General features: G+C 42.2%; 2 protein-coding genes across 10 annotated transcripts in view; both read left to right on the top strand.

The window, feature by feature from the left end:
- Window positions 1-1,028: 1,028 nt before the first annotated feature.
- Window positions 1,029-17,081, top strand: LOC143475956 (uncharacterized). Its single transcript, XM_076973836.1, has 21 exons — window positions 1,029-1,653; window positions 5,348-5,447; window positions 5,534-5,664; window positions 5,889-5,936; window positions 11,967-12,163; window positions 12,477-12,548; window positions 12,622-12,855; window positions 12,972-13,049; window positions 13,123-13,239; window positions 13,396-13,554; window positions 13,629-13,908; window positions 14,075-14,202; window positions 14,281-14,400; window positions 14,502-14,549; window positions 14,689-14,720; window positions 15,603-15,663; window positions 15,785-15,835; window positions 15,927-15,971; window positions 16,049-16,113; window positions 16,211-16,364; window positions 16,472-17,081. Exons 1-21 carry the CDS (start codon window positions 1,029-1,031, stop codon window positions 16,742-16,744), a joined length of 3,018 nt encoding a protein of 1,005 aa, XP_076829951.1. The 3' UTR covers window positions 16,745-17,081.
- A 3,570-nt stretch (window positions 17,082-20,651) lies between these two features.
- Window positions 20,652-27,456, top strand: part of eif2ak2 (eukaryotic translation initiation factor 2-alpha kinase 2) — a 97,678-nt gene continuing 90,873 nt past the window's right edge. For 3 of the 9 annotated variants that reach the window (XM_076974080.1, XM_076974081.1, XM_076974079.1), the window contains exon 1: window positions 20,654-21,144. In XM_076974080.1, coding sequence (XP_076830195.1) covers window positions 21,032-21,144 — 113 coding nt within the window. In that variant the 5' untranslated portion in view covers window positions 20,654-21,031. Of the gene's footprint in view, window positions 21,145-27,456 lie in introns of all 9 variants that reach the window. The other 6 variants (XM_076974076.1, XM_076974075.1, XM_076974083.1 and 3 more) reach the window with 5 other exon arrangements.

The following is a 27,456-nucleotide window of genomic DNA, read 5'->3' as shown; positions in this document are numbered from 1 at the left end:
CTAGCCCTGGAAGAATGGCGGCATTGGCTGGAGGGGGCCAAGCACCCGTTTCTTGTGTGGACAGACCACAAGAACTTGGCCTACCTCCAGCAAGCCAAGAGGCTCAATCCCCGTCAGGCCAGGTGGTCGCTTTTCTTTGGGCGCTTCGAGTTTACCCTCTCCTATCGCCCAGGGACTAAAAACGTTAAGCCCGATGCTCTCTCTCGTCAATGGGAGACACCCCCCGACTCCACCGAGCCCGGTACGGTCATTCCCGCCTCGAAAATCGTTGCGCCCATTCAATGGGAGGTCGAGACCGCCGTTAAACGGGCGTTAGCAGCCGATCCTGGCCTGGCCCAGGTGGTGAGCCATCGGGTCGTCTCTTTGTCCACCCTAACCTGCGAAAGAAAGTCATGGAATGGGGTCACAACTCACCCTTTGCTGCGCATCCTGGCTCTCGTCGTACGGCAGAACTTATTCGTAGACGGTTTTGGTGGCCGGGGATTGATAAGGACGTTAGCGACTTCGTTTCGACCTGTGCCACGTGCGTACAAAATAAAACGACCCACTCTAAGCCCTCGGGTCTTCTTCGCCCCCTGCCTATTCCATCCAGGCCCTGGACTCACGCCTCTTTAGACTTTGTTACGGGGTTGCCACCCTCCCGTGGCAACACTACCATATTAGTTATCGTGGACAGGTTCTCCAAGGTAGCTAGGTTCGTAGCCCTCCCCAAGCTCCCGTCTGCCAAAGAGACCGCCTCGCTCTTCCTGCACCATATTGTCAGGCATTTTGGGTTCCCCGTCGACGTGGTTTCCGATCGTGGGCCGCAATTCACTAGCCGGTTTTGGGGGGCTTTTCTGGGTCTGCTTAACGCCAAGGCCAGTCTGTCCTCGGGTTTCCATCCCCAAACCAACGGTCAGACCGAGAGGACCAATCAGGACCTGGAGCAGACTCTCAGGTGCCTGGCGTCCTCCAACCCCTCCTCCTGGGCTGACCAGCTCCTCTGGGCCGAATACGCCCACAACACCCTATGGCACTCTGCCCTCGGGATGTCACCTTTTGAGTGTCTCTATGGCTATGCCCCTCCTATGTTTGCTGACCAGGAGGACGAGGTGGCGGTTCCGGGTGCCCGTGCCTTGGTGCGGCGGTGCCGGTTGGCGTGGAGTAAGGCCCGTAGGGCCCTTCTGTCTGCCTCAGCCGGTTACCGTCGCAACGCTGACAAGCACCGTCTTCCGGCTTTGTCTTTCCGCCCCGGGCAGCGGGTCTGGCTTTCCGCCAAGGATCTGCCGGTCCGTGGTGGAACCAAGAAGCTGGCCCCTCGGTTCCTGGGTCCCTTCAAGGTGGACAGGCGGATCAATCCCGTCTCTTATCGGCTGCTGCTCCCTCCTTCCATGAGGGTCCATCCGGTGTTCCACGTCTCGCGTCTCCGCCCTGTTTTGTGTCACATGCCCCGTGCTCCGGCCCCGCCGCCTCCCCGCATGGTTGACGGCGGTCCGGTGTACACCGTTTCTCGGTTGTTGGATCACCGCCGTGTTCGTGGTCGGGACCAGTACCTCGTGGACTGGGCGGGTTACGGGCCCGAGGAACGGTCATGGGTCCCCGCCTCTCGGGTTGTCGACCGCTCTCTTATTCGTGACTTCCGTCGTGACAGGGCTGTCGCTCTGGGCCCGCGGGGTCTCGGGCCTAGAGGGGGGGGCTCTGTCAGGGCTGGCTCGGATGCCGTGCCGTCTACATCCACAAGGGGCACCCGAGCCAGTCCTAGACTCCGGCAACGCAATCAGCAATGATCTGTCTCACCTGTTGCCATGGCTTCTTAAGGAAGCCAGTGGAGACAGATCATTGCTGATTCGTTGTGGTTATGCCGTTACGCTCTCAGCCTCTCTCTTACTCTGTTTTGCAGCGTTTGCCTCTTTAGGTGTCTCGCCACCTATCTCTCTTCTCTGTCTTTTTTCAAGTCCTCGCCTGCGTCCCTTACTGACCTCCCTCAAGTTTTCCTCAACCTGTTTACCTTCCTATCCCGTTGCTGTTCGTATGGGAAGGGTTTTTTGTTTGAATAGCCTTTTTGCTATTAGTCAGCTCCTTCCCCTGACGTCCTTGTTTTTGCCTTATTTCTTTTTACGCGTTGAGCAGTCCGTGTTTATTCAGGCGCTCCTTTTAGTTCTGTTATTTATTGTGGCACTTGGTTCCACCTCTCTCTCGCTCTCTCTAACACGGTGTGTGCGTCCCTACCACCGTCGTTACAGGGAGGCAGAGTACATGTTCACGGAGGTAAAAGGCAAACCTGTGTGTTTTCTGAGTGGAGAAAGTTTGGCTGTAATGAAAGAATATAATCTAAGAAAATTTTCAAATAAAAGCCTTGAGAAAGAATACAACTGATTTGATTTATTTTTTATTTGATTATTTTATTATTTGAAAGCAGTGATCGGTAGGATCATAGAGCAGCACAATAATGCATTTTCATTTTATAATGCATGCACTGTTTTTTTTAGTAGAAGGTGTAAAGATGTATATGCATAGACATCTGCAACTCGATAAGACCAATAAGAGCAATCCAAATGGAACAGACGCAAAATATGATCTGCAAAACAATTCAGCTCGCCAGCCAACCAAATATCGAATGAGAACAGAATCTGCCTTCTTCCGATACTGCTACTAGTGATGTCATGATGATGAATTGGTCATGTAATAAATAACACATCTCACAATCACATGAGGGGAGTGGCAGGTGTAAATCTTGGTGACACATGAGGGCCTAAAATATTCTTAAAACATTATATATAATTATATAATGTTCTTAAAACTTACTTACAACTACTTACAGTTTGACAATCGTCATCTAAACAATTACAAAAATACAAGTAAATAAATTATTCAAATGTGTCTATTCAATCTTGGAATGTGAAGGCTTAAGTTAAGTGGAAGCTGTGAGCCCGTGTCTCCCCTAATTAATAAAACGACATTATGACATTGATTTACTTTTCTGATTTATGTGTATGTTGCTAGTGACTATTTTTTTACAGCTCAGATTCCGACTGTTTAACATTGACATATGATCACGACACGCAAAACGTTATGTCCATCCAATAACTGCACGCGCCGCCGAGTTTCGTATTGTAACAGCGAAACACCACATGGAAGGCAGTTATTACTATAAACCCTTTATTAACTCGCACTTCAGACATCCACAGCGCGTTGCCCCAGTATCACCAGTTCATACAAGTGACATCAAGGAAGTTTTCCTGTGTTTTATGTCAGCACTTACATATTAAACAATATTATTTAGAGTTAGGAGGGGGGGTAGGGCCCATGTGTAATGGTCACAGTTCGCTACTGATAGATTAGGACGCGCCACATCTACTTTTTCCCTGTATTCCATAGTCCTCTTCGATGACTTGTTGTAGATGTTTATTAAAATTGGTAGATATTTAGATGTCAAATTTGTATTGGAGCAGAGTGTTAAAATCTGTTGGAGTCCTCCCATAAGCAAAAATTATGTTTAAAACGCTGAAAAATTTTAAGTGGTGCACAACGTAGTTTTGCGTAACTGAACTGGCATTGTGCGGAAATACTCCATACAGCGCGGAACGCTTCTTGCCCAATAGTTTTGCCGGAACTACATTCTTATATAATGCTGTGTATGCGTCAAATTGGCTCGACGTCGGAGAGAAAAAATATATATATAGAGAGAACAGCGAGGACTACAGGACTAACAGGACTAACTTAGGTAAGTAAACTTAATCTAATTACGTTAACTACATACATGATACAGCTGATTGTTTTTCTGTAAGTCTGACAGTGAATAAAGAAAGCATGTAGACTTGAAGCCCATATGAGCCCGTTACGGTTTTTGAAAACTGCCACCGTTAGGCTATTAGCCAACATTAAGCTAATGTAGTTGTGCACAGTTGATCATATGGAATCAAGTCCCTTTATATCTGCTGTAATAATATTAAACATTATAATAATATAAAACATTAAACATTTTTAAACATGGCTAGTTAGCATAAACCGCTAGCCCTTGGATAATGCTATCCATAGGCTAATGATAGCCATTTGCAAAAATAAATAATTCCAGTCTGCTATTTTTGTAATTGTATTCTGACGATTATCTTTGTGTTTTCATGAATTTGTTTTAAACTGGGACAGAAATGGTGTTCTTTTTAGAGGTTTTAGTTTTTGTTTTGGGCGGGAAAGCTCGCCGCATTTTTCCACTTGTTAAGAGACGGTTAACGGCACAACAAAAGAAGTGGGAAGCACGTGCAACAATCGGTTCAACAGATCATACGCATACGTAAAAATGGAAGAAACTAACTCGCCACTAAACCCATGAACTTATCTGAGTGAAATGTTTGAAGTAGTCTAAAAGAAAAATGTTGACTCTTGGTGGTAATCTGTGTCTCTTCTCTTTCTGAACAGATTAGAAAATCCACTTGAGAACGTCACTGACAGATTGTTCTGCAGAATCAGGTGATATGAATTATAACAATTATGGTAATTTAAGGAGGAGGGCTAAGAAAAGAGTGGAAAATGTATTGCAAAAAATAAGAATGGAAGAACAACACCAGGACACTGATGATTTTAGCAATGAGGTCATTAATTGGACAGAGCCTAACAGGGAAGGCTGTCTTGAAGATATTAGAGAACCCCTCGATAACCCGATGAAAGACATGGTGCTCAATAGGGAAGGATGTCTTGATGGAAACTGCAGTGGCTGTAGTGGTGAAAATATGAATACCGACCATGAAAGTTTACTAGGGAGCTGGGAATATTCCTTGTATCCCACTTGTCCCCTGTGATTCACTGTGTAGAGATTGTAAGGCCTATGCAAAAGTGTGTGCGATTGCCTTTGGGAGACAAGTTTGCAGTGTTCCCTCTTCCTCACACAAATTAATCCCATTCACTTTTTTGTTTTTGTACATAGTTGAATATAGTTGTTAGCCTGCAACTTTTAAGTGCAGTATTAATGTTGTCCTTCGTTATTTTAGGTTTTTGCTAGCTCCTGCACATTCATTTATTAAAGTACAATTAAGTTGTACAATTGTTACATCATTATCCTATATTCTCATTTTGTATTCTCATCTTATATTAGGAGATGTTTCACATTGTTATTTTTGAGTCTACAAACGACGTAGAAGTAGTGCCTGAAATATGGGTGAAAAAGAACACCTGTTTTTGGCCACCATACAAACGGGAAGAAATTGTAAAAGCAGTACGATCACAAGAACCACCTGGAGTAAGTTGGATTCCGTACAAAGTGCGCACAATATTATGTAAAGGTATGAAGATCTATATTTAATTTACTAAATACAGCCAATGTATTTAAAATTTTCTCTTTTTATATTCACTGCATTCATTTTTACTTTCACAGCTACATATGAGGAAGCAAGAATCAAACTTCCAGAAGCTGAACGATTCACAGATTTGACAGATTCAGAAGGCTCTCTACACAAACGCAAACGAAGAAGGCTGTATGTTAGAGAGGGATCAAAGCAAACGTCTGTGTGAATCTCATGTCATTCATTCTTTCCTAGTTAATTTTTTTTTTGTAATTCAGGAAGAAGAATCCAATCCTTCAGGATTTTGAGGACAGTGAAAGTGAGAGAGAGAAAACATCCACACTTCCCAAACCTCCAGTACTGGCAACTTCAAAGATGCTGTCTCTCTCGCGCTCCATGCATTCACAATGTAAGAACATCTAATATGTCAATTTGTGTTATTTTTCATTGTTTGAATAACCCATACATGCTTGTGTCTATAGCTTTAAATGGAGGAACGCCAGTCAGTATTTCAGTCAGAATGTATAAACTGTTTATTTCTAATAGTAACTAGTAATTCTCATTTGATGTGTAATCATAGACACTGTAAGTACTTTTAAAGTCTGTTTAATAGTCTTCTAATTCATCAATCAGCTGGTCTGAATCCCCGTGGACAGAGGTTTTCATCTGAAGATGTTGGCAGTGAGTGGTTACCTTTTGAACCTTATCATTTACTGTATTTGCTTTACATTGCACCTGAAAAGACTGAAATTTTTGAGCTTTTTTAATGTTTACATAAACTATTGTCAGGTTTATAAAAGCTACAGTATATCAAAATATTTATTTGAAAAATGTACATTTAAGAAACCAATCTATGGTTCAACATGTGTTGAAAAAACCAAATTTGTGTTGAAAAAGACCAAATTTAGTATAGTTGGAAACTTTCTGCCCATTTTAACTCTCTCTATATGTACTGTCACCCATTTCTTGTACTGCCTGTAGTGTGTCCTGGAGAAAGGTTCAGCGTGTAACAGTCAGAACTGTACACTGTCTCTTTAAGACACAGCGAATGCGCCTGCATCAGTACGCAGTGCACAGAGAGAGTTAGTTAGTTCTTCCCTCGGTACGGCTCACCACAGACTGCATTGGCCCTCGCTCATTTATGTTATTTCTTCCTTAAGTAACGCAAGAGAGCTTGTAACGGTGTAACGGTGTTTCGTTCATGTATGGATGGTCCCGTCGAGCTGGAGCCCAGACTGTGCTAAATAAACTAGCTTCTTGCAGTAAACACGACTGCCGCGTTTGTCTCCGGCCTCCTCCGTCCTCCACGACTCATCCCCTGAACTCCGTTGCAAGGCTCTGTTCTATCCGGGTTGGAGTGGATACTGATATACCCACCACCAAAGCGTTACAACTGGCGCCCGAACATTGTTTTTATCCGTGAACTTGGTCTTATTGGTGAGTACGAACTGTTGGAAATTGAGCGACGTGCTGAACTAAAGCGACCTATGCTAATTCTGGATGGTACAACGAAATGGCGGATGGATTTTTTTTTCTTTTTCCCCACGCTATTTTTCACTACTGAGGTTTCGGAGTGTTTAGCGTGAGTTTTCCCTCTCTCTGATAACGAAACAGAATATCAGCTACCGGACATTCACTTCAAATCATTTTTTTTCTTTTAATTTTTCCCGTGGACTGTTCAGAGACTAATATTACAGTCTGCCCTGTGAGCGATTGTGGACTCGCTGAACTTTTCGCTGCGCGGGAACGAACAAGAGCGCAAACTTTTATTAGAAAGGCTTCGCGAACGACGTCGAAAGAACTGAAAATATACCGTTTCTCCTGCTTATGTGTGAACAGTGAGTAGCTACTGTAAGACACCAGCTGCAAACGGACTGAACCAACAACGGCATTCAGCATTCATTACGTAGGTCTCCACAAAAAACTCCTGTCATCCAGAAAAGTAGGAAGGGTAAAGTGACATGAAATTCAATGCAACTATCTAGTTAAAGTATTAATTCTATAGCATTATTCACTTGATATACTGTTACGCTACTGTACTGTATTTATTATTTTGAGATTTAATGCTTGACTGGCTGTGTGTGTAAACAGTAGGTTGTGTATTGTTTTACTACCGTGAATGCTAGTTGTAAACTACGACATTTCATTTATTTGTGTGGAAAATGGCATCTCACCCGGACTATTTCACCCCAGATGACTGGCCTACAGAGTGTGATTCTGAGTATAAGCATAGAGTGTCACACCTGACCAAGGCAGAACTCAAAGCACAAGTAAAACAATTAGAAGCTGAAATAGCGACATTGCATGACTGTCTTGACAAATCACTCGACATGCATCAGACTCTCCTTAGTCAGCGAGAACAGGCTGTTAGCTCCACGAAACCACCTTGCGCTGCTACTTCCGGAGCTAGACCTCGAGTGGCTACTTCTACTCCACACTATACTAGGATAGAGAGAGACAATCAGCACCAGAACATGGCTCCAATTCTTCCAAACTATTCGCTAGACTTGAGTCATACGACCAAAGCCCTTACGGCAGTCCTTCACCAGACAAAACTTGAGCCTCCCGTATTCAATGGGGAAGGTGATGTTCAGCCAGAAGAATGGTTGCAGCTAGTGAACATCTACAAATCCTCTCTTGATTTGAGTGACGATCAGTTGCTGCTTGAACTTCCGAGATTCCTTGCTAAAGATCCTAGGAAATGGTTCACTGTCCTTAGGAAACACATTGTTTTATGGGACCAGTTCTGCGACTTATTCAAGGTTTTTCTTCCTGCTGACCTTCAAGAACGCATCCTACGGAACATACTGGACCGTTTCCAGTCGCATAACGAGCCTCTCCCAACTTTCGTGGCTCATATGCTCGGTGAGTTTGACAAACTAAGATGCCCACCACCTGAACAGGAGCAGATTACGATTATCTGCAGACGAGCCCACGAAAAATTCAGAGTTGCACTTTACGGCACAACCATTTCCTCGGTGGTTGATCTGCTGATGCGAGCTCATGAATTGCACTCAGTCCTCGGACCATGCTATACAGAACAACCCACAGTGCGGGGGAAAGGTAAACCCGGCAGAGATAGATTCTGCTTTAACTGCTCCTTGCCCGGCTTTACGTCTCGTACCTGCCCCAACTGCAATACTACATCAGACGCATTGTCCTACTCCAATCATGATTCAACAGATAGGGTTGCTCGAAGGCAAGCAGAAGGTGAATCTGACCATCCTGATCATGGGGTTGCTATGCATGGTGCTGATGTAAGAGCAAATAGACCTCCTGGTAAACAGCCGGAAAACTTCAGAGGAGGGAGGACATTTCGCAGAGGCAATCCTCTCTCCAGAACTTAAGTCTGCCTCTCTCAAGCCTTGATTCACCACCAAGCTTGCCTATTCTTGGTCATGTGGAAGACATTTCTTCTACAGCATCCTGGAACACACCATTCAGGGTGAAAGTCAACTTTAATGCTAAGGCTCTGGATGCTACTCTAGACACAGGGGCTTCACTGTCAGCAGTAAGAGCAGACCTTATACAACAATCACATAATAAGACTCAAACTTGGTCAGCCTCGCCAATTCAACTTGCAGATGGCACATTCTGCGATCCCATTGGCATCACATGGCTGACAATAGGCTTCATGGGCAAACGTTTCTATCATCGCTTCGTCATCCTCCCAGCCCTCTCCGCCCCTTTAATATTGGGCATGGATTTTATGCAGCGAGCCTCTGTTAGCGTACATATCCCGTCCAGAACTGTTGTTTTAGATGGTTCACCCAGGTACTCTGACGGCTCTGAAGTAGAAGATTTTGTGGAGGACGACCTTGAAGTGGAAAATTTAATGAACATGGACGTCTCACCGGAAGCTCTACTTGAGAAAATCGAGAGTGCCTGCTTGGAAGCAGATGACAAAGTCAAACTACAGAATCTCATGGAGAGCTTTAGCCATATGTTTGACGGCCATCTCGGGCACACATCACTGACCGAACACACTATTGATACAGCTGATGCAAAACCAGTTAACCTACCACCATATCGTTCCTCCCCGGCAAAGAAGCACATAATTGAAGAACTAGTCAAAACAATGCTACATGATGGAATAATAGAACCAGCTTCTGGTCCTTGGGCAGCACCTGTAGTTATTGTAAATCGACCGGGTTCAGAACCCAGATTTTGTGTGGATTACAGGGGCCTTAACCAACTAACAGTTAAAGACTCATACCCACTCCCTAGAGTTGATGAATCTCTAGATTTCCTTGCCAGGGGGAGGTTTATCACCACCCTAGACCTTGCCCGAGGCTACTGGCAAGTTTCTGTTGAAAAGGAGTCAAGACCCAAGACAGCGTTCATCTCGCATTGTGGCCTATTCCAGTTCCGGGTCCTCCCATTCGGCTTGCGAAACGCCCCCGCAACGTTCCAAAGGCTAATGAACAACGTTCTTGCTGGACTCACATACAAGAGCTGCGTTGTTTACCTGGATGACATTGTCATCGCCTCTCCAACGTTTGAACAACATCTGGAGGATTTGCGGGAGGTTCTCACTAGACTCGACTCCGCAGGTCTTTCCCTGAAATTGAAGAAGTGTCAGTTTTGCCTAAAAGAACTCACTTTCCTTGGGTACCGTGTTACCCCTTCAGGCATTTTACCGGACCGGGAAAAAGTGAAGGCGGTGGTTGACTTCAAAACTCCAAGCACAGTGAGACAAGTCAGGCAGTTCCTGGGGCTTACAAGCTACTATCGTCGCTTCATCCAGGACTATGCGCGGCACGCTGAGCCTCTGTTTGCTCTCACAAGACATGACTCCCCATTCGTCTGGGACAGAAAGTGCGATGCAGCTATTAACTTCCTAAAAAGCTGCTTAACTTCTGCGCCCATTTTAAGGTTCCCTGATTTTGACAGCCCCTTTTTCATCCACACGGATGCATCTGATGCTGGCCTTGGCGCCGCATTGATGCAGAGAGATGAGGAAGGGCGTGACGTTGCAGTCGCATATGCGAGCCGTGCCCTCCACAAAGCTGAAAAGCCATACTCCACCCCAGAAAAGGAGTGTTTAGCTGTTATTTGGGCACTAGAATATTTTAGGCCATATGTTGAAGGTCTTCACGTGACCATCATCACGGACCACAGCAGCCTAAGGTGGCTAATGTCTCGGCCCAATCCATCAGCGAGACTCGCCAGGTGGTCCTTACGGCTCCAAGATTTTGACTTTAGTGTGGTCCACAAACCGGGTCCGCAAAACAAAGTGCCTGATGCTTTGTCGCGCAACCCTATGCCCTGTGAAGGTGAAGAAATGAAAATCCTACCTGACTTTGCTGTTATTGGCAGCCTGGATCTCCGTGCCCTAACGCCAGTCATGCCCACTAATAAGGAGCACCTACGACACTTGCAGTTGGAAGACCCAACTACTGGCGAATTACTACGCAACCTTGAAAGTGCTCCTGATGTGCATGAAGGGGATGAGACCCGAAGTTACAGTGTCCATGATGGTCTGCTCTACTACAATGACCCGAAGGCAGCATGTGTGCTACACCCCATGAAGCAGCTGAAACTCTTTGCCCCTTTGGCCCTAAGAGGTATGCTGATGAAGTACTACCATGATCACCCAACAGCTGGGCACTTAGGGACAACAAAGACCTTAGCCCGGCTTCGTCTCAGATTCTTCTGGCCCAAGATGCCTGCGGATGTCAAAAAATATGTTGCTTCCTGCACGGTTTGTCAACTTTCAAAACCCTGTCAGAGGAAGCCTGCCGGCCTTATGGTACCTATTCGGCCCAAGAAGCCATGGGAGTACGCAGGAGTAGATTTTGTAGGTCCTTTACCCCGCACGCCCTGCGGGAACATGTACATTCTTGTTTTTGTTGATTATTTCACCTGCATATTTATTCATCCTTTGTTCTTTTCTTTTGTACAAGGCGTGTGTGTGTGTGTGTGTGTGTGTGTGTGTGTGTGTGTGTGTGTGTGTGTGTGTGTGTGTGTGTGTGTGTGGAGCATCCTCATTCACATCAAGGACAGAGTGTGTGTGTGTGTGTGTGTGTGTGTGTGTGAAGTGAAGGATGACCAGAGCATCCTCATTCACATCAAGGACAGAGTGTGTGTGTGTGTGTGTGTGTGTGTGTGTGTGTGTGAAGTGAAGGATGACCAGAGCATCCTCATTCACATCAAGGACAGAGACTGGAAGATGGAAACCTTCAAGTGACATGATGACAGGAAATCCAGCCCCTCATTCTGTTCTACATGTCACACACTGTGCGTGTGTGTGTGTGTGTGTGTGTGTGTGTGTGTGTGTGTGTGTGTGTGTGTGTGATTTTATCTCTATTCTATTTGTGTCATTCCTTTTATTATGGTTATGTATATACGTATATAAGTTTATGCCAGTTGATGTGTATGCCCTCATTGTTTTGATAGTTTTTTTATGTGTTGTTAGTGAATAAATGAATACCTGAAGGGTCCTTATTGATAATTATTGATAATTACAATTATTTCCATTTATTTATAAAATGACAACATGAGAAGGTAACCGTATCATCCACCTGCTCCAGTTGTTTGTTCTATAAAGCACTGCTTGGAATGAGAATACGGTTAGCATCTTCCAGCTTCATGCGGCAGGTTTAAGTTACCTAGACTTGTTTTCCACAAATGAACCTTTATACATAGTTCTAACCGCAAATGCTTTTTATTTAAACAGAAATGTGTTCGTTACTTAATTTTTTTCTACAGAGAACAGACTTTTCTACACAGGCCCGAGCAGGCGTTACATGCGCTTGGTCGTGCTGTCGGAGGACGAGAAAAGATCTGTTCTGATGGAGTGCCACAATAACCCTGATACTGGAAACCATAATGGCGTCAGGGGTACCAGAAACAGGGTCATTGCTGGCTATTACTGGTCTACGCTAAATAAAGATGTCACTGATTGGGTAATGTATTGCAGCTATTATGTTTTAGTACTTACACTTGCAATCCAAGTGTTTCAATTTGGCAAACAGTTTTCTATCTGTATTAAGTTCTCTGTGAACATTTAGTGAACATCTTCATTAACTTAATTGTTAGTAAGTAAATTAAGTGTAAATGCTGATCATTACATAAGAGGTATTTGCTCAGTAAGCAAAAAAGGTTAATTTTTGTTTTAGTAATCAATAGATCATAGGACTACTGCAATATTTTGATTATATTGCACTCCCTTATTAAAGATGCATTTTAAAAACCACTTGTTCTGCATTTTGTTTTTAGGTTAAATGTTGCCATCGCTGCCAGATGAATGATCCCATTAAAACTGTTGTCCCTGTTTTACATTCTATTAAGGTGCTGTTTACAACATCATTGCAGTCAAGGTTTTACAATTATTTAAATAGGCTAAAAACTCATATTTGTATAGATGAAGGAAGCCTGGGAGGTACTTGGCTTGGATTTAATTGGACCACTACCCAAAACTGCACATGGCAACATTTATGCTTTGACCATGACTGACCTATATACAAAAGGGGTTATTGCTGAGCCTCTGCAATCAAAAACAGCGAGTGAGGTGTCCTTGGTGATGATCAACAAGTTGTACATGTTTGGTATGCCCAGGAAAATTATCACAGACCAAGGCAAAGAGTTTGTCAATGGGGTAAGGACTTTGTCACACTTTAAATATAAATTGTTTTCCTTTACCTATATTGTCTTTGCTTTACATGCAGTGCAATGTTTAAATCTGAAAATATATTAAATCTAATTTGTCCACAGCTCAATGATCAAATATTCACAATGATGAATATTAAACACGCTGTGTCCAGTGCCTATCATCCTCAGACCAATGGCCAGGTAACTTGTACTATATTTGTGTGCTTTTTATGTATTGTTGCTACAGTATTTACTCACAGATTAATATGTACAGGATGAACGGACAAACCAAAACATCAAACGTGCTCTGAGAAAATATGTAAATGAGAATCACAATGACTGGGACATTCACCTACCAGCTGTGGTATATGGCATCAACACTGCCAAGCAGGTTTGCATACATAAAATTATGTCTATAATATCAACCTAAAAGGATGGAATGATTATAAGTCTGTGAATTAAAAGTTAATTATTATAGCAAATAACAGTGTAAACTTTTTTGTGTTTTTTTTTTTTCTTTCTTTTTTTATTGCAATTTTATTTCCAGAGCTCTACCAGGTACAGCCCCTATTTTCTGATGTTTCTCCGGCACCCTCGTCTGCCTGAAGTCATCAATGCCTCTCCTATGGGAGATGACTTTGAGGTTGCTGACCCAGAAGATGACATTAATGGGAAAGTTACAGAAATGAAGATCCTTAATGAAAAGGTTTGCATGAAAACTTTAGCATAATCTTTGTTACTGTTGTACATGTGTTGTTTTATGAGTGATTATTTTTGTAGGTCCTTAGCAATATAGAGGCAGTGCAGAGGAAGCAGCAAAAGACCTTTGGAGACCGGAAGCAAAAGTCTGCCAAGGTATTTGCAGCCAACACTGGGGACGAGGTTCTTATTTCCCACGACTCTAAGAAGCGCCGCACTGGAGACAGTCTTGGAAGTCTGCACCAAGGACCATATACTGTGTTGGACGTTTCATCAAAAGGTGTAGCCACTCTGCAAAAGGGTGTCTCTTCGGTCCAGAAGGTCAACATATCTAGACTTCGACCATATAACAGATTAACAAGTAAGTGTTAGAAATACAAAATGAAAATTTTATGGAAAAAATATGAATCGTGTATATTACAAAACAAGATGAGAGTTAAGACATTATTAAATACAGAACCATTCCATTGACTGATTATCTTGCATGAGGCAACATGGATACACAGTGTCACTTTTCGTACTATCAGATGTACCGACTGAGAGGACATATTTGCGGGACCATTGCTATCCTCAGCTGGAATGGCAGGTGGAACACCCATATGCTCTCTCGGGTCTGCATTGGGAGAAAGACCTGAACCCTCTTCAAGATGAGCTGGTTAGCAGTGTGTCCATTCTGCAGTGTTACATTTTATTGTCATGTTGATGACTTACAGTTGTTGATCTTGATATTTAGCTTCACTATGTCCTGGATATTAACCGTCCATCAAATGAACTGATCGTGAAGGATGGTGTTACCTGTCTGACACGTGAGGACTTTTGGAGCCTGGGATTGAGTCGGTGCATGGAGTCAAATGTGAGCATTTTAAATGTGACACATCTTGGTGTATTACATTATAAATTTATCCTATACACATGACTTGTATCATCAAAACTGTTGTCTGTGATAATTTCCAGATTGGAAATGCATGCCTTAGGATTGTGGAAGAAGCAGCACGGAAACACGTAACTGCTTGTCCTATTTTTAATACTGAGGCTCCCTAAATATCTCTTTATTTTGCATTTGGACATATTTGTAATCTTTGTACTGTATAAAGAAAAGTTGTTTATATTTCGGACCTCTACGTTGTTCCTACATGGAAAGACAAACATGCAGACCCACAGCTCAGTTTGCCGGTAGGTTTAGTTGCGGTATTTCTTTTACTACTAATGAGATCTATTTTTAGGATAAGATGTGTATGCAGTGTTGCATCTGACCGTGCCAATGTTTGTACTTTCCCTTTACTACCAGGAAAGCATCAGGTCAAAAGATGCCATTCTTTTTCCTTCCTGGAGTAGGCAGCAGGATCAAGCAGATCACTATTTACTCTGTGTTGAGTGCAGTTTTGAAACATTGATTTTAGCTTTTGTTGGAAGTTGGTTTATTGTTTTATATTTATTTTGGAAATATGAATTTCAGGTGATATTAGTACCACAGAGGGAAATTTTTTTTCTTGATTCTCTTCGTCCAAATGGCTTTGGACATGATATCTACAAAACAGTATTTAGGTTGAAATTAAGAATAACTGTTTTGACTTTGTCCTAAGGCAGTGTTTTTCATATTTTTGCCCAAAAAGTGACATTAAAGGAGGGAAGGGGGTGGGGGGGTCAGGTGGGGAAAAAAATTTAAACATTAATTAACCAATATTTAAAAGCATCTTACAGAAATTGCCAGTTAGCGAGAAGCTAGTAGCTCAACAGCTATGCAGTGAAAAAACACTGTTTTGGAGACAAACTTGTTCGTGTGTCTAAGGTTTTGCGAGAGCCTCGTTCTCAGGCTCCGAGTTTTAGGTGGTTCTTGTTCTGCGTTTCAAGCAGAGCCTCATTCTTAGGAAACAGATTTCAGACAGAGCCTTGTTCTTAGGCTCTAGGTTTATGTGCAGCCTTGTTCTCAGGCATTAGGTTTCGAGCACAGCCTTGTTCAAACGCTACAGCATTCATGCAAAGCCTCGTTCTTAGGCTTCCACAATGATCATTTATTTACAGATAAAATGATTGTGTTTTTTTCTGTATTGCCAGAACAATTGCAAGCTTAATTGATCCTAACCCCTGGACTGAGAAAACAGGAAAAGACATTAAAGTAAGTTTTAATGTGTATAACTGTGGAAATCATGTGGTTACACATTTCTTATTTCATCCATTTTATTACTTAATGCTGTAGCTTTAACTAACTCATATAAAAGCGACATCCATTTCTCCAGAACTTTCCACGACAGACTGGACCAGATTCCTGTGGCATCTTTATGTTGATGGTAAAAATGTGTAATTTTTCTACACTTTCATGTATTAAAGTTACTGTTTACCGTTACTGTAAATTTATTGGGTTTTTTTAATATATATTAGTATGCACTGTGCCTCTGCACCTCTGCCCCATGTACCTTCACAGAGGTAAGTCTAAGCACATTTAACCAACTCCGTAATCAAACTACTAATAAATTTGTCTGTTGCCATGCTTTTGTTTAAAGAGTGATATGCCACTAATCCGTCGATGGTGGTGTGTTCAGCTAATGGAGAGATTTTCCATAGAGGGGTATGAATTACAATAGTGGTAATGTTTTTAGTATTTATGTAAGTTTTTATTTATGTAAATTTTTGGTTGTTTAAAATGATGTTAATTTTACTCCAAGACATGGACAGAGGTTTGCCTACTGGGCAGAAGAAGCCCCTCTTTTACTAAAGGGGAACTTGGAGCCTCTCTTCAGGGTGCCAAGGTCCACTGTTGGTCCACTTCAGTCAGATGGACTAGCTGAAAGTGACAGCACTGCAAAAAATAACAGCAACGTAAGTTATGTTTTATTTGACTTATTGAATATAAAAGTATATAAAAGTCACCTACCAAATATTCTTTTTAACGTATTGCTTTTGGGGATTTTCTTTATTTCATATAGCAACCACGCATCATGAGGGACCTCAAAAGAGCTTTGTGTTGGATTCACAGCCACACAGAACTCTTTGCTGGGAAGGTGACTGAGCCTGCTGTGATGAAAATGAGTGCTGAGGATCAACAGAATGCTCTTGAGGCTTTGAGTGAGCTTGAGAATGGATGTGAGGAGTCAAGGGATCCATTTACCTTTACTTTTGAACTCCAGGAGGACATGGAAAAGTTTCTTTGTAATTGTGCTGATCTAATGGGCCTTAAGGTTAATTCAATGTTTTTGTAGTTGTATTTTGTTGTTGTTTTCAAAAAGCTTTTTTGTTTTTGTGTTTTATTATAAAGTCATGGCTTTTTTTTTTTTTTAAACCCCACTGTCACGGTACGGCAGGCCCCCTACTGGTCGCCCCCGTCTACAGCGGCAGCTGTCCTGTAATCGTTGTGTTGTGTGCGTCCCTCAGGTGGGCGGAGCCCGTGATCCGTCCCACCTGGGGGTCGTTTGTTCGTCTATATATGTCTTGTCTTTGTACCAGTTGACCGCTGGTTATTATATCCTTAATTCGGATCCAAGTCACGGGTTTTTGGTTTGCACACTTTCTTCATTAAACCATACTTTTTCCCTGACACTTGGCGTGATCGCTTCCATTTTATTTCGCTCACCCTGCCCGTCACACCAACATAAATGCCAATTTTTTTCTCCAAAACACATTGCAGTTACACATGTATTGTTATACAAGTTAATAGATTAAACACAGTTGTACACTGCTCAATAAAATAAAGGGAACACTCAAATAACACATCCTAGATCTGAATGAATGAAATATTCTCATTGAATACTTTGTTCTGTACAAAGTTGAATGTGCTGACAACAAAATCACACAAAAATCATCAATGGAAATCAAATGTATTAACCAATGGAGGCCTTGATTTGGAGCCACACACAAAATTAAAGTGGAAAAACACACTACAGGCTGATCCAACTTTGATGTAATGTCCTTAAAACAAGTCAAAATGAGGCTCAGTATTGTGTGTGGCCTCCACGTGCCTGTATGACCTCCCTACAATGCCTGGGCATGCTCCTGATGAGGTGGCGGATGGTCTCCTGAGGGATCTCCTCCCAGACCTGGACTAAAGCATCCGCCAACTCCTGGACAGTCTGTGGTGCAACGTGACGTTGGTGGATGGAGCGAGACATGATGTCCCAGATGTGCTCAATCGGATTCAGGTCTGGGGAACGGGCGGGCCAGTCCATAGCTTCAATGCCTTCATCTTGCAGGAACTGCTGACACACTCCAGCCACATGAGGTCTAGCATTGTCCTGCATTAGGAGGAACCCAGGGCCAACCGCACCAGCACATGGTCTCACAAGGGGTCTGAGGATCTCATCTCAGTACCTAATGGCAGTCAGGCTACCTCTGGTGAGCATATGGAGGGCTGTGCGTCCCTCCAAAGAAATGCCACTCCACACCATTACTGACCCACTGACAAACCGGTCATGCTGAAGGATGTTGCAGGCAGCAGATCGCTCTCCACGGCGTCTCCAGACTGTCACGTCTGTCACATGTGCTCATTGTGAACCTGCTTTCATCTGTGAAGAGCAAAAGGTGCCAGTGGCGAATTTGCCAATCCTGGTGTTCTCTGGCAAATGCCAAGCGTCCTGCACGGTGTTGGGCTGTGAGCACAACCCCCATCTGTGGACGTCAGGCCCTCATACCATCCTCATGGAGTCGGTTTCTAACTGTTTGTGCAGACACATGCACATTTGTGGCCTGCTGGACGTCATTTTGCAGGGCTCTGGCAGTGCTCCTCCTGTTCCTTCTTGCACAAAGGCGGAGGTAGCAGTCCTGCTGCTGGGTTGTTGCCCTCCTACGGCCTCCCCCACGTCTCCTGGTGTACTGGCCTGTCTCCTGGTAGCGCCTCCAGCCTCTGGACACTACGCTGACAGACACAGCAAACCTTCTTGCCACAGCTCGCATTGATGTGCCATCCTGGATGAGCTGCACTACCTGAGCCACTTGTGTGGGTTGTAGAGTCCGTCTCATGCTACCACGAGTGTGAAAGGATCACCAACATTCAAAAGTGACCAAAACATCAGCCAGAAAGCATAGGTACTGAGAAGTGGTCTGTGGTCCCCACCTGCAGAACCACTCCTTTATAGGGGGGGGGGGGGGGGGGGTCTTGCTAATTGCCTCTCATTTCTACCTGTTGTCTATTCCATTTGCACAACAGCAGTTGAAATTGATTCACAATCAGTGTTGCTTCCTAACTGAACAGGTTGGTTTCACAGAAGTGTGGTTGACTTGGAGTTATATTGTGTTGTTTAAGTGTTCTCTTTATTTTTTGAGCAGTGTATTACATATGATGGACTTCTGTGACAATAAACACTTTTGAATCCTGAATGAGCTTTTAAACTACACACACACACACACACACACACACACACACACACACACACACACACACACACACACACACACACACAATATCTAAATGTTAATAAGGTACTGTCTGTTTTTTTTGTATTGTTCCCTAGTGACCAAACACTCCTCCTGATACAGATTATACTTTTTTAGTATAGATGTTTAGGACATGCTTTAGGTTAAATTAGTGGCCATTAATAGTGATGTTAAATGAAACCAAATAAACAAACAAACTCTTTTAGTAAGCATGAATAAACAAAGCTAAATATGCAACATTTCTGTAACTTTGGGTAGTATAGGTTATGATTTATGGTATTTAATCTAGAAATAATGTCAAATTATTGAGAAGCACGTTCTCAATGGGTTAAAGCAGGGGTCGACAACCTTTGAGACATGACGTGCCAACTATAACATGTCTAGTCAATGAGTGTGCCACTGTGGCGGCGAATTTAAATTGTTGACCGGGTGGGGGGGGGGGGGGGGGGGGGGGTTGTGTGGCGAGTGTAAATTGTTAGCGGAGGGGAGGTGTAAATGGACACAAATTAAGCATTATATCGCGATCGATCGACAAGTATAAACGCCTCCGCCGTTCGCGCGAGGTGTGCGTGCGGAGTCGCGCGCTACGGTCACTCGCGAAAGTATAATCCATTAATATAATAATTTATATTAATTTATCATTTTTTTGCTGATGCTGGTCCAGCGTGCTGCGTGCCAGTGATTATGCCTCGGCGTGCCAACGGTGGCACGCGTGCCATAGGTTGCCGACCCCTGGGTTAAAGCAACAAAATTATTACAAAATTATTTGGAATGCTGATTTTATAAGTACTTAAAAATATATTTTTAAAACTAAGTTAATAATTATAACGAATGCACATATAAGCATTTATCATAGCATTGGTTTTCACGCGTTTTTATTGTAAAATATTCCAATTCAAGTGTCTAGTTTGACGCGCATGCGTAGTCCAAATTGGATATGCCGTATTCGTGCAGCAGCAGCCGTAAGACTTATCGGAAATGACGTACAATTCCGCGCATGCGCAGTCAAAATTGGGTTTCCGGTTTGGATTGGGTAGCGACAATGCTCATTCATGTATTTCTGAGGGCCAAATAAATACTAAATAGTGCGTTATTGTATATAAAGTGGGCATAAAATAATATTAATCAACGATATTGTTGATAATTATTTATGCCCACTATAAAATTATATTTTAGGAGATTTCTTTCTGTAGGTTATATTTGACAGCACTAGGCAGGTTGTCATTTTTTCCCGTTTGTTGTCGTAAATCGGTTACGTGATTGGTTTAGCGCGGTCACGCGGTGTCTTTTGACGTCAAAATCGTCATTCAGCGTGAGGAAAATAGTTCTTCAGAAAACGTCTCGGTTCAAACAAAGTACAGGATTCTGTGACGCGAAACTTTTTTGGTAAGTGCAATATAACTTGATCATTTTTATCAGCTAACGGGCATGTAGTTCGGAGATCGCGGAGCGGATCAGAACGAAAACGGGGTTCACCTTACGGCCTAAGAGGAGATGCACCGTAAATTCGCCCGCAAATTAAACCCGATGCACGTTGAATCTACCGGTGCAGTCGAACCGCAGACATGTGTGCCGAATCACCGATGTGAATCGGTGAATCTCCCCATCCCTAGAGCAGACCCATCTCAATACTGTTTTATTGGTTTGCAATGTCATGAATATAAAACAAAACGAAAAAAATTGACTGTCATCATTTCGGCAAACCACCAGATGTCGCTCTGTTGTGATTTGGGCTTTCAATATTCCATGAAAACAACAAGACAGGCCTTCCTATACCGTCATTTACGCGTGTTACTTTCGATTCACAAGTTTCCAGACTCTGTTTTACCGTATTGCTAGACGACAATTCTAATGCAACACAAAATATGGGTGGTATCTAACTGGGAAGGCAACAGATTTGTTTGAGATTCGCGAGGCTGGTTTAAGATTATGATTTTCAAATCGAGGGCTCAATAATCTTTTGCTGTTACTTCCTGATGCCAGCCAAAACCTAGAACCTAGAAGAGAGTACCTGGCGAGTACCTTCAAATAGACTATGTTTTAGAAAAGATTACGTTAATTTGCTGCTATTTGTCACGATCTACAAAAAAATCTACTTTGGCTATTTTGTGTTTTTGCCAATGGAAGCTGGGCAAATAAATTACGTTGCCTCGCTTAACGAACTTTCACAGAAATATGGCTGGGCTGTGGAATATCAGGAGGTGGACATGAACGGGCCAGATCACATTAAAACGTAAGTTATGGTGACGTCTGACATCTATGCTACATGTTGGTATCATTACAGTGTAAAAAGTAAATTTGTTCTGACAGCCGTGGTCACTTGTTAGAGATAATTTCTAGAGATATGGGACAGTTACCATGGAGCGCCGCGATAAAATTTTGTCAGCGTCCTATATTCGCCAGACTTTGATGTAAGAATCGTCTCGTAATAAAAAACAGATAGGTGTATGTGATAAATAGGCCTACCTATTATGCACTACATTTCGTGAATTTATTCGAACACAATGGCTTTCAATAAAGAGATTTATAAGATGTGAAGAGATCACATCCATAAATTAACGACGAGTTCATGTAAATGCTTCAGTGCCAAGACTTCATGGCTATACAACTGACCATGTGAACCTGTTAACACACAGATATCAGCTACATACAAGGAGCAATGCATTTCATGTGCATCTGGACTTATGAGACATTTCTCACACATTTTAGCTCAGATTTACAATTTTTACAACTGGTGGACTATAATAGACATGGCTCACACTTAAATAACATCACCCAGAGACCCCATTTCAGGTCTATGAACAAGAACACATAAGGAGAAATACTTTTCATGTGCAACTGGACTTGTAAAAAACAAACTCGGATTTCCTATATTTCACACTGGCAAAAGATGAGGCTGACTGTCCAGCCATGTGATAAAGACTTGTTTCAGTCCAGTATTTGCATGCATACACGTATCAGTACATTTCCTGTGAACTTGGAACATTTTTATTTGTTTCACTGTACATTCCATTTATAGTATCCAGACAGTGATGACGGACAGGCGGATAGCAGACGGATTTATAAACAATTTTGTTTGGTCATGGTTTTTCACACACAGTGCAGTGTGGACAATGTTAGTTTGAACAATAGTCACCAATTCTTCAGGTGTCATTGTGAGACATTTCTGGCGTAGCCGACAGTTGCAAAGACTGCACTGTATCTATACAGTAAAAAAAACTGTCAGTCTATGTTATTTATAGGCAAAAACAAAAGCCATTACAAAAAATCAAGTACTTACCCACTCTGTAACAAGGATATAACTTCCGTGCCCACTTGTGGCATATGTGGTGAGATAATATTGCGAAGATATTCCATTTTCCTTTAAAACAGGTGCATGACAGTCTGTTGACATGGACATAAAGGCAGTTCGTACAATTTAATTTTTGCATTTACCATAGGAATGGAAGAAAACTTGCAAGATAGCACTCAAATCCCTTCTATACATGAATACATGGATGATATAACAACACTCATAACTAATCTTCCATATGCTCAGTGGTTGTTTGATAGTCTAAAGAATAATACAGAAAATCAAAGTGCTCAGCAGACAGAGTCAGGTAATTGAAAAAACAGATTATTAAATTGATTGACACCAACAGGGTTTAAAATGGAAAAAGTCATCTTGAGAACAACATGAAACCTTAAGTTTGAAGTTTTCATATTCTTATCCTTTATATATGTGAGGTAACAATCCTCCAATCATGTCCCTTTCTCTTACCTTCTTGCTCTTCCCTCACCTGGTAGCTGAATTGTCATGATGTAATTGTCCCTCATTCATCAGCTTTGACCTAAGTATGACCCTAGTGGGAAGCAGTTGTTTAAAAATAGCTTTGACCCAACTATGACCTAAGGCAGGGGTGTCAAACTCAATATTCACCAGTGCCCAAACTCAAGCACAATTTAAGTCACAGGCCAGATTTCTTATTCTCAGCTACGAAGGACCCAGTTGCGTTTGAGAGTATGAATAAACAGTTGTGAATACAATATAAGAATATAAGCAGTACACCTGGATTCCATGTATGTCAGATACACCCTTTCTTTTGTCGAAGCAAGCTTGTTCAATGTGTTGCCAGTGGTACTAGCAGTGGTACTGGTTTGGCATGGTACCTACACTGTGTGGGCTGCTAGCTTAATGGCTACATCTGTGACGTAGCCACGTCTCTGTGATCACCAAAATGCAACAGTCCTAGATTAATCTGTGGAAATCAGCAGACTCTGATTATCCAGTTTGTTGGTGATTGCTCTGGCACTGGTGAGAAAGATGCTGGGTAGTGCTGGCTCGTGTGGTTGTTTCTTTAGCCTAGCCACAAGGCTGGACCGGTAGCCCCGCTTTTGCTTCCTAGCGCTGGTTAGTCTGGCTGTCTCCTCTGGTATACTATGCGAGTCCAATAATAATAATTAATAATAATAATAATAATAATAATAATAATAATAATAATAATAATAAGTTAAGCTTATATACCGCCTTTACAAATCCCAAGGTCACTTTACAAATAAAAAGCAAATTACACAGCCCGAAGAAGGTGCAGGGGAAAAATGAAGGGAAAAAAGATGAGTTTTCAATAAAGTTTTAAACTGAGGCAGGGAAGAAGTAGAGTGAAGAGAGGAGAGGAGAGAGTTCCAGAGCAAAGGGGCCGCAACACTAAAGGACCGACCACCCATAGAGCTGAGCCTGAACCGAGGGACCCACTACATTTACCACATCGTACATTTCCCACTACATTTACCACATCGTACATTTACCACTACATTTACCACATCGTATATTTACCACTACATTTACCACATCGTACATTTACCACTACATTTACCAAATCGTACATCTACAACTACATTTACCAGATCGTACATTTCCCAGTGGATTTAATTGGGTTATTAATGGTTTCAATGGTTTCAATATCATATTTTCCAATAAAACAAAGTTACTGCCGTTCGCTACAGCGTTGAACACTGTCAGAGCCACAAGCTCTTGTGATAAATAGGTAGATAGATGGGCATATTACGTTCGCGTCAACCCCGTTTAGTTAACGGTGACATAAAGTAATAAACAAGATTGTTTTTTCTATTGTGTCTGTAGTTGTAACTGGTGAATCCAGGGACGTGTGAGGATCACATTCGCGCCAGGGCTGAAAAGGTTGAAGATGAAGTTGTAAACTCTTGTCGTTTGAGTCTACCCTGTGCTTTAGCTCATGTTAGAAAATAAAAACATGTGAAGCCTGGTATTTTTACACTCATTTTCGCCGCTGATGTATTTATTGGTTCATTAAGATGTAATGGTTTTGTCTGAGCCATCTGAGCCATCTGGAAACCAACCATTCATGCAATCCCAAACCAAGTCAGTACCACTAACATTATTGACTGCAAACATGACACTTTTCTTTGTACTTCTCACTTGGTCACCATCACATGCAATCTAAAGCAAATTTGTTTATCAGGGTCTCAAAAAAACAGACTATGGATTGCTGGAAGCATGTCATGTGCTCTGACAAAATAAACAACTTTGTTTTTGATGGTGTCAAATGTGTGATGGTGACCAAGTTAGTAAAGAAAAGTATCCCATGCTTACAGTAAAGCATGGTAGTGGTACTGACATGGATTTGGGCTGCATAAATGCTGTCAACATTGTGAAGCTGAATTTCAGCATTTATGTCAACATGTACAGTCACTACTGAAGCAGATGGGTGTACTCATTAATGTATAAGCGTACCCATTTTAATGATAGCGTTGTCCTTCGTCCATGTTGTTTCGGAATTTGGGAAACTAAATTTCCCAAATGAAAACTGAAACTAACCACTAGCACACTGGACCAAAGACTGCAACAGTGAAGTTATACAAAGACAGTGAAGTCTGATAACTGTGCTAAATAATTATCCCAATACTTCTGCAGTACAGGGGAAATCAGTGGGATGCCACACAAGATAAAGCAACTGAATTACTATTGAAGTAATCAGAAATTAAATGAGTAAAATAAATATACTGATCTTCAGTTGATTGGTCAATGAATGTGAATAGTAACCAAATGGTAAACAAATTAGAACACGGTATCACCAAACTGTAGTTACCAAGTATTAGCTTTCCTCTATAGGAAGACTTAGGAAGTGCTCTGACACCCTCTTCTGGCGAATTTGGAGATGGTCCTATTCTAATGGCTTGAAAGCCTGTGATCAGGGGCGGATCTACGGCTGGGCCTGGGTGGGCCAAGCCCACCCTGATTGGCAGCTGGGCCCGCCTAATAACAAGCTCAGAATACAGTTTTCCATATGAAAATTAATGAAAATAAACCTAGCGCACGAGTCATTTAATTATCATATACCCCGCCCACCCCGAACAACTTTTGTTCAACCTTAATTATTAATCAGTCTCATTAATTAAGAATCAGTCTCATATTCTAATTAGAACCACAAGTTTAGTTATCAACTAAAGGTAATTATTGGTTTGGTATCTGAAGGATTAACTGTGAATTCTTTGGAGGTTTTGGCATCAACCACTTTTGAATGACAACACAGACAATTTGGTGAAAATAAATGATACATTTATTTAAAACCAACTATTCTAAAACAAACAGCATCAACAGGGATCAGTATATTTACAGTGAAGACTGGGTCTTTAGTGTGTGTGTGTGTGTGTGTGTGTGTGTGTGTGTGAAAAGGGGAGGAAAGTTAAATGTGTGTGTGCGCTTGTGCACGCGTGAGGAGGCGGGAGTTGTAGTCTCAGTTCTCCTATGGAGAACAAAGCAACTAAAATGGCGCCAACTTTAAACAGTAGAGCAGCGCGGCTGTATGTTAATGAGCTCAGCTGGTTTATTCCAACGTGGTCAGAACAAAGAGTAATGGAGCTGACTTAATAACTAAAAATTAATGTGGTGTGTCTGAGAATGGGGACTACAAGTTGTCAAATAATCAGAAGATAAAAACATGGAGATTACATGCACAGCAAAGAGAACTTTGTATATACAAATCTTGATGAAGACTATCTAAACAAAGTTGAACACAAAACACTGAGGTTTTAGTTAAACTTGGATAAGTCTGCAGTTCAAGTAACTATGCCCAGTGGTAAGACTCTCACGTGTTGAGGATTTTTGGGTAGTGTGGTCATCCTCCCTGAATTAGGAGGGAATTTCCACCACAGGCTCCTCGTTGATAAAAGCGACGTCATCCAGGTGTGCTGGGAATCGTCCTTCTGGATATGAAGTCCAGGAATGTGAGTCTCGTTCACGGTTTAACCACATGGAATTGATCGCCTTTGTTTCAGTCCGTGTAGCCGCGTCATCAAGCTTGATTGAAGTAATTTGGTAAATCTGTTGCCGCGGTAATGTTGATCAGTTGCTGATTAGATTACACAGTAACTCGGGCTCGTTAATTAAGTAATATGACCTTCAGATGTTTGCTGTTAGTCATAGCAAAGTTCGCGTGCTCTCAATAAAGAAAACCGGACAGAAATGGCGGAGCCTCTCTTTAATAGGTCTAACCTCGGTGTCAGTCAAACCAGAGAGAGAGAGAGATGGATGGCTGATCAGGGTTTTTAAGTACCTGGAAACCACATACTTTAGACACACCCTTACTTCCGTCAAAGCAAGCTTGTTCCATGTGTTGCAAGTGGTACTGCCACCTGCTGGTTTAGCATGGTACCTACAAATGCCAAACAAAAAGTTCATTTGTACAGGTAACGTTATATTCAAGATTCTACAATAGTGCCTAATGAGCATGCTAATGTTACTGAAACAGGAGGATTATAACAATTTCATAAGAAGTTACCTCAATGTGTTTCTTCAGGTTGGACGGGGAGTTTCTGTAAGATAGAATTTCCACGCCTTTGGGCAGGCATAACATGCACTTCATGCGGTACGATGAATATTTACCACCCAAGAAATCAAACATTGTGTTTAAATAAGGCCACGGGTTCTCATGATTTGCTGGTGGTTCCCCTGTAGTCGTCGTTGTCGTTGCTGCTGCTGCTGCTGCTGTTGTCGTCATTGTCTCCATCTCATCTTCCATGTGGCTGCTGATTGCGAGCTGACTTTGTGCTTAATGGGCACCAAACAGGTGTATCTTATTGGTGGTGATGAACAAGCCCAGGCATGACTCTGACTTCTTTGCGGTCAGTCAGTAGGTGGGGTCAAAACATTGCGTTTTCTCTCTCTTTCTCTTTTTTTTGTAACAAGTAACTAAACCGAATAGTGAAAATGTATCGGAGTAAAAGTATGCAATTAAATTCAGAAATATAGTGAAGTAAAAGTGAAAGTTGTCAAAAAAACTTTTACTCGAGGAAAATACAAAGTATTCCAAAATATACTTAAGTACATTAGTGAAGTATTTTTACTTTGTTACTATACAACACTGTTAAAGTGAACTTGCAGAAAAGTGAGTGCTTCCCGGTGAACTCACTAGCTAACTAACTTCCCTTAATCAATCCACAATCACATTCAAATTTGCCTTTAATGGTTTTAACTACTTAGGGATCCAGGTTACACGTACTGTATCATCCCTTTTTCACACAAACTTCT

Source organism: Brachyhypopomus gauderio, chromosome 15 (assembly GCF_052324685.1).
Source record: "Brachyhypopomus gauderio isolate BG-103 chromosome 15, BGAUD_0.2, whole genome shotgun sequence".
NCBI lineage: Eukaryota > Metazoa > Chordata > Actinopteri > Gymnotiformes > Hypopomidae > Brachyhypopomus > Brachyhypopomus gauderio.
This window is presented reverse-complemented; position numbering and strand designations above follow the sequence as displayed.